General features: G+C 34.0%; 1 protein-coding gene across 1 annotated transcript in view; it reads right to left on the bottom strand.

Moving 5' to 3' along the window:
• Positions 1-719: 719 nt before the first annotated feature.
• LOC133188387 (ATP-binding cassette sub-family B member 6-like) overlaps positions 720-8,568 on the bottom strand; it is a 31,868-nt gene continuing 24,019 nt past the window's right edge. The window contains exons 20-21 of the mRNA XM_061323782.1: positions 3,743-3,906; positions 720-3,349 (exon numbers count right to left, since the gene is read on the bottom strand). Coding sequence (XP_061179766.1) covers positions 3,202-3,349; positions 3,743-3,906 — 312 coding nt within the window. The 3' untranslated portion in view covers positions 720-3,201. The remainder of the gene's footprint in view (positions 3,350-3,742; positions 3,907-8,568) is intronic.

Raw genomic sequence — 8,568 nt, 5'->3', positions numbered from 1 at the left:
TGTTAAAAATAGCAAATCCAAGAAGAAGAAACTGGAGTTTTAACCTTTCTCAAAAGTAACACTTTCCATTCGGATTTTTGCAAAGCGTTTTCGATACAGCACTGTGAATAAGCCAATTTAAATCCATTTCTGATAAAGATCCAGTCTGCGAATCTCTTCATTTAACGAGGTTTGTTCGCTAATGACCGCACTTTTAAAACCCAAGATTTTCATTATATCATTCAATCAAAATTTTAGATAAAAATCCGCACTTTTACTTTTAATGCATTTTGAAGATATCATCCAAACACTGTATCTGTATCAATGTCAAACGCACTTAAAAAAAAAATATTCCGAATCATTAAAAAATATCCTTCATCACCTGACCACTGTCCATATTTCCTGCTACGACTGCCATTGAATGAATGAATGAAACAAAAGCGTTCACTAACTCTTTTCTTTTGTCTACTTATTAGATGGTTTCAGGTAGAAAACTATTGATGCCTGAACTGCTTTTGTGTAATTATCGGACTCCTCCAGGTAACTTTTGGACATTTAAATGGCAATGTTTTAAGTAAGATATATGCCTCATACAATTCTATATGTAAAATTATCAGACTGTTTTCGGCCCTAACAGGCCTCAAACAGTCTGATAATTTTACATATAGAACAGTATTCGGCATATATACATTACATATTATCTTTACTAGCAATTTCCTTTCTTTAGAAAAAAAAACAACTTTGAAATAGTATACATGTATTATATAAGCACAAAGTTTAGCACATTGACATAAGAGAGAAAAGCAAAGACAATGTTTAATACAGTATGTATGTTTATAGAAATTCTGATTTTTTTTCCCACAGATATCTGTCTCTGATGAGACTGTAGCTCCACTGATGTGTACTTATAAAAAAAAAGATTTTTCTTAGTAAAGTCTATTTGTGTAGAAAGTCTAAAACCAAAACTGTAGGAGGAGTAACATTTTGAAAGAATTTCAATAACATTTCTATCTTAAGTAACCATGGCAACATCTTTTCTCGAAATCAAAGTGAACCTTGCTCTTGTATATCCCTTTCAACTTTCATTTAAAGGATTATAATGGAAACTTTAAACAGCATATCACAGACAAACCAACATGCTAGATTATAAAAGGAAATGCCTAATATCCAATTTTTTTTTAAATAATTAATTCTAAAAGCGTGTTGACAGAGACCTCTAATCATCCAACATTTTCAGTACATGTACCATCTTATGGCATTTTTTATAATCTTCACAGTAATTAATATTTACATTGCTATAAAAGTAACTACAGGATTAACCCAAGTTCTAGGGACTTCTACATGTAAATAGACAGAGAACAAACAATTTTAAATAAGAAATGTGTCTATTTATAGTGAGTATATTGAGTGACAATGGACATTTGGTACCACAGTACTTTGCATTAGTGGTGAAGAGACATGCTAGAAATCAACACACATTTCCACTTTGTTAAACATCCTGATGCTTAGAAACAGACATTTTTTTTTAAATTATACTGAGATTTTAACCTTCATAATTATAAACCGTGTCTGTATGAAACTTGATACATAAATAATTAGGCATACTTCACCAAAAACTATAATTAAACACTGTATTATCACCTATCACCTCCTACATTCTAGCTTCTGTCTCTTTCTTTCTAAACCTCAAAGGTATACATGAGACCAAATAAGGAGTTTATAGACTAGTTATTGTTTCCAGCTGTCTTTACAACAAAACAAAAAATTAACATTTTACTAGAGCTATACATATTTATTATATGTATCAAAAAACACAGAAATAACCACACATTGCAAATATTCACAACAACTCAATATGGAAAACTGAGGACACACAAATGTTCTGCAATTACAGATATAATACAAGTTAAATTGATGCAAAGCATCACATCAGCCGCAAACAAAATGAAGCATTTCAAAAAGTACTTCACAATTAATTATCCAAGGAAAGTACAAGATATTTGAAGCTGAAAGAGGGATAGTTTCTTTTCAGACTGTCTTCAACACAAAAACTAAATAAAAAATAAAACTAAATAAAAAATGAAATAAAATAAGAATAAATAAATAGAAATAAAATAAGAATAAATAAATAGAAATTTTAGTACGTTTGTTCATCAAAATTGATTCACTGGTGCTGATATCCAGGATCTTTGTCACATTATGATGCTGATGATTTCTGCAGAGTAGGCTATGCCGCACAGCACAGTGCAAAATGTAGAAAAAATATCCTTGTGTCATTCGCAGCTGTAGCATATTCAAAACAATTTTACTTGTTGAACAACTTTTCAATTTTAGAAAAAAAATATCCTTGTGTCATTTGCAGCTGTAGCATATTCAAAACAATTTCTACTTGTTGAACAACTTTTCAAAATTTTTATTCATCATGCACTTTTACCACTTTTAAATTTTTATTATTATATTTCACTTTCACTTCTCTTCAGACAATTATTAATTTATGATTATATAAGAAGAACTATAAAATGTTCTTTGTATCTCATCCCCAATATTTTGATAGTTCAATATATCGTGGTATCAAAATATTATGCTACACTGGCAAGTATAGGTCCACACAATAAGTATGCAGTATGCATTCACATCCAGTACTGAAGTGTATTTATATGTTTTGGCAAGAAAAATGGCATTAAAAAGGCTTAAGATTTAAATGTAAACAATGGATATTTTGGAAGCATGCACCTGCAATGACATCACAGATGACACTAAAGTGAGACTTAATTATGTAATATAAAGGGTGAAGAGGGGCTCTGAAGAGAAATTGTTAGGTTGTAACAAGCTAAAAAAAAGTACATTTAAATAAACATAAAAACGAAATAACTTCTATAAACTACAAGTTCTTATACGATGACTTAGAAACAGTTCAGAGGTTACTTAAGAATTGATGCAATTATAAACAAGGTAAAACCCCAGTTTTAAATTGTATGGTTAAAAACTGACAGAATATGGTTAAAAACTGACTGAACATTGGCCAACTGAAATAAAGGTATAGTTCAATATCTCTAAAACCAGATCCTTTGTTTAAAAAGAAAAAAAATAACACACAAATTAAGACAAGTGAATATTACAAAATATTACATAAACACAAAACCAGGTATAAAAACTGATTTTGAAAAAAAAAATTCTAGTTAAAATCTGATCATGAAAGACAAAATAAACTGCACTCTGCCATCAGGAAGCATCCGCATCATTGTTTATACTTCCTGTTTCGACAGTGCCGTTCCCGTTGTGTTTTTCATCGCCAGCTTCCTCTTTCCTAGTCAGCTGTTGATGCCACATGTCAGCATAGAAACCATTCACTTGGAGAAGCTCATCATGACTGTAAAGAGAAATGCTGAATAAAGACAGGATTTTATAGAAGTGTGCAGCACTGATTCATTTGTTAAAAATTTTTCTGCTCCTGAGCCAAGTTAACCTGCTTTAATAATTATTAAATACTGAATGTGATATATCAGATGATACAATCTTGAATGTACTAAAATGTCCATGTACATGTTATATACATCCATGAGACAATTATTATTTTTCTACTCCATATTATCATGCACATAAGCAAAGTCTGGCCTACTGCTGATTAAACCAACCTGCTGAAAAAACACTTAGATATTTTGGTAAAAACACAAGTTCCTATAATAAAATGCTAAATTTTTATTTCATTACTAAGGATCTGATGAGCATGTACAATCGATTGACTCCCCCCTTTAATACTTACGTTCCCCTTTCTACAATCACCCCTTCTTTCATAACTAGGATCTGATGAGCATGTGTAATGGTGGAGAGTCTGTGAGCCACAATTATGGTTGTTCTATTCTCACAAACTCTCTCCAAGGATGTTTGTATGTTACGTTCTGTCTTTGTGTCCAATGCAGATGTAGCCTACAAAATAAGAATAGGGATTTGTGAACACACACAAAAAATGATATCATCTACTACTATCTATTCTTTTCTGCCATTTCCAACATTTTGTAAAAACAAAAAAAAACAAGATGTGTTTGTGAAACACTGATGCCCCTGTATGGCAGCTTATGGCGAAGGTTAAAGTTTCTTCAAATGCAAGTCAAAATCCAGGCCAAAAGATAAAAAATGTTGATACCCAAAGAAAGGTTTTGTCTCGAGGAATACACCTGTGAAATTTGAAAGACCTAGATACAGCTGTTCAAAAGTTATGGCCAAGGTTAAAGTTTTTTAAATAAAAGTCAAACGTCAAGGTCAAGGTCAAAGTGGTTGGTATCCAAAGGAAGATCTTGTCACAAGGATTACATATGTAAAGTATGAAAGCACTAGCACCAACCATTCAAAAGTTATGGCCAAGGTAAAAGTTTTTCAAAAGTAGGTCAAACTCCTAGGTCAAGGTCAAAGGGTCAAAGTGGTTGGTATCCAAAAGAAGGTCTTGTCACAAGGATTACATATGTGAAGTATGAAAGCCCTAGCTCCAACCATTCAAAAGTTATGGCCAAGGTTAAAGTTTTTCAAAAGTAGGTCAAACTCCTAGGTCAAGGTCAAAGGGTCAAAGACGTTGATATCCAGTGGAAGGTCTTGTCACAAGGAATACACATGTGAAGTTTGAAACCCCAAGCACCAACTGTTCAGAAGTTACGGCCAAGGTTAAAGTCTCATAAAATTTTGCAAAAGTAGGTCAAACTCCAAGGTCAAGGTCAAAAAGTCAAATATAATGGTACCCAAAGAAAGGTCTTGTCATAAGGAATACACATGTGAAATATGAAAGTCATAGCACCAACCAATCAAAAGTTATGGGCAAGGTTAAAGTTGACAACAGACAGACAGACAAATGGACAAACAGACGAACAGATAAAGAGACAAACAGACAGACAGGACAAAAACAATATACCCCCGGGATCTTTCGATCCGGGGGCATAAAAACCTATGTCAGGTCTACAACATATTATTCCAATTTATGTATGGCTTGACATGTAATACAAAACATTTAAGTTCATGTTTCTGTGCAATAAAGTTCACATTTTCTCAACCAGTAGCCATGAACTGCCTAATTAGGTCTAGGATATATACATGTAGTCCCAATTGCAACCTCTTATAAGCAATTCTTTTATTCTGGAAGGGGCTTCCAATGTATTTCTGTCATAAATACTGTATATTTCCTGGTGGCATTTGTCAAATTGACCTTGGTTCAGTTCATGACCTAATGTATACTGGGTTATTTTTGCCCCATGTTTTTTTCGCCTTTTTACACTGACAAACAATTTCACCAACTCAGTTCATGCTGTCTTTCTTGACTTCATCCTGTTTTGAATTTGCCCATTTGTGACGAGGGCAAAAGGGGGTGAAAAAAAATGGGAGCGAAAATTTTCCTTTATAGAGTACCTAGATGTCATACATGTATATTAAATAATCTTTGTGTTAAGCATGGCCTTCAATGTTTCTTCACCAATGGAAGAGACAGCCAGCCATATAAAGAATTGCTATATCTTTAAAAATTGGTTTCTATATAAATCTATACTAAAACTAGAGGCCCAAGGGCCTTAACGGTCACCTGAGTATAAAACATCAATCCATAGAGTATAAAATTAACTGATAGAAGAAGCTTTGTTGCCCAAAAAGCAAGAGAAATAGGATGATCAGGATCATCAAAATAATTAGTTTAGTATTCAGTAACAACTCATAAATTAAGTTCTAATCTGTCCCCAATTTAGATTTTTTCCAATAAGTTTTATTTTCTATTATGGCCCCACCCTACCCCCGGGGGTCATGATTTGAACAATCTTGAATCTACACTACTGTAAATCACTTTTTATTTGGGAGAACTTTATTTTCGCATAATTACGCGAGACAGTGTGCACGGGAAAATTTCTTTTTCATGTATATTAGTATTCTTAAAGATTATGTAGAGCAATAACCACAATTCATGAATAATTTGTCTTGCTAATAAAGAGTCAATGACTATTTTGTGAAAATAAGGTGTCATGAAAATTTAGTGAATTACAGTACTTGAAGATGCTTCTGTATTAAAATGACTAATCATGGCTTTGTTGTTCTTGAGAACAAGATTTTTAAATGATCTTTTCTATATATTCCTAACTAAAACTTTGATCACTTTGTTGTGTCCCCTCCCTACCCCAGGGGGTCATGATTTGAACAAATTTGAATTAACATTACCTAAGGATGCTTCTGTATTAATATTACTAATCCCGATTTGCTAAAAAATCATGGATTTGCTATTCATGAGAAGAACATTGCTCAAGATTTTTTCTTTGTATTCATATGTAAATCTTTGATAATCCATTGTTGCCCCACCCTACCCCCAGAGTCATAATTTAAACAAACTTGAATCTTTACTACCTGAGGATGCTTCCATGTAAATGTAACCAATCATGGCTTTGCTGTTCTTGAGAAAAGAATTTTTTCAAGATTTTTTCTATGTATTCCAATGTAAAACTTTCATTGTCCATTGTTGCCCCACCCTACCCCTGGGGATCATAAATTGAACAAACTTGAATCTACACTATCTGAAGATGTTTCCACATAAGTTTCATCTTTCTTGGCCAAGTGGTTCTAGTGAAGAAGATTTTTCCAATGTATTCCCATGTAAAACTTGGATCATCCATTGTGGCCCCGCCCTACCCGAGGGTTATGATTTTATCAAACTTGAGTCTATACTTTTATAGGATGTTTCCACATAAGTTTCATCTCTCTTGGCTTAGTGGTTCTGGAGAAGAAGATTTTTAAAGATTTTTCCTTTGTATTCCAATGTAGAACTTTGATCGTCCATTGTGGCCCCACCCTACCCCTGGGGGTTATGATTTTATCAAACTTGAGTCTATACTTTTATAGGATGTTTCCACATAAGTTTCATATTACCTTGGTCCAGTGGTTCATGAGAAGAAGATTTTTAAAATATGCCATTAAATTTTCACTAATTTTTAATTATCTCCCCTTGGAAGAAGGCATGGCCCTTCATTTGAATAAACTTGAATCACCTTCACCCAAAGATACTTTGTGGAAAGTTTGTTTGAAATTGGCCCAGTGGTTCTTGAAAAGAAGTTGAAAAGTTTACACACGACTGAGTGACTCATGTGACCTAAAAAGTCCAACATCTCCAATGTTTCACTAAGCGATCATAAAAAAAACAAGAAGTCTGTGAGCCATTGCTCACTAGTAATACCCCTGCTTTGATGTGAATATACATTCTGATGTGAATGTACACAAGTTCAGTTATGGACAGACACAACGATGAACAAGAAGTTAACATCAGATTTGTACAACAAGAGGCCCATGGGCCACATTGCTCACCTGAGCACATTGGCTAGGAAAAAAGCAAATGTCAGTTCAGTATTGAAAAGTTTATGGGGGAGGGGGGTTGAATTTTAAACTACCTAATGATGCTTTCATATCAATATAACAAATGGCTTTGTTGTTCTTGAGCAGCAGATTTTTTCTCATATATTCACTTGTAAAACTTCGATCCCCCATTGTGGCCACACCCTACCCCCGGGGGCCCTCATTTGAACAAATTTCATTCTACACTACCCAAGGATGCCTCTATATTATTTTGACTAATCATGGCTTTTCTGTTCTTGAGAAAAAGATTTTTTCCTATATAATCCTCTGTAAACTTTGATCCCCCATTGTGACCCCATCCTATCCCCTGGGGGGGGGGGGGGGGGGTCATGACTTGAACAAACTTGAATCTACACTACCTGAGGATACTTCCATATAAATATGACCAATCATGGCTTTGCTGTTCTTAAGAAGATTTTAAAAGATATTTTCCTATATATTTCTATGTAAAACTTTGATCCCCCATTGTGGCCCCACCCTACCCCCGGGGGTCATGATTTGAACAAACTTGAATCTACACTACCTGAGGATGCTTCCATATAAATATGACCAATCATGGCTTTGCTGATCTTGAGAAGAAGATTTTTAAATTTTTTTCTATATACTATTATGAAAAAACTTTGATCCCCCATTGTGGCTCCACCCTACCCCAGGGGGGCATGATTTGAACAAACTTGAATCTACACTACCTGAGGATGCTTCCATATAAATATGACCAATCATGGCTTTGCTGATCTTGAGAAGAAGATTTTTAAATTTTTTTCTATATACTATTATGAAAAAACTTTGATCCCCCATTGTGGCTCCACCCTACCCCAGGGGGGCATGATTTGAACAAACTTGAATCTACACTACCTGAGGATGCTTCCATAAAAATATGACCAATTATGACTTTACTGTTCTTAAGAGGAAGATTTTTAAAATATTTTCCTATATATTTCTATGTAAAACTTTGATCCCCCATTGTGGCCCAATCCTACCCCAGGGGGGCATGATTTGAACAAACTTGAATCTACACTACCTGAGGATGCTTCCATATAAATATGACCAATCATGGCTTTGCTGTTCTTAAGAAGATTTTTAAAGATATTTTCCTATAGATATATTTCTATGAAAAACTTTGATCCCCCATTGTGGCCCGACCCTACTCCCGGGGGTCATGATTTGAACAAACTTGAATCCACATTACCTGAGGATGCTTCCATATAAATATGACCAATCATG

The sequence above is a fragment of the Saccostrea echinata genome, unplaced genomic scaffold, assembly GCF_033153115.1.
Source record: "Saccostrea echinata isolate AGI-Se365-2 ecotype Australia unplaced genomic scaffold, CSIRO_AGI_Sech_v1 ptg000016l, whole genome shotgun sequence".
NCBI lineage: Eukaryota > Metazoa > Mollusca > Bivalvia > Ostreida > Ostreidae > Saccostrea > Saccostrea echinata.
This window is presented reverse-complemented; position numbering and strand designations above follow the sequence as displayed.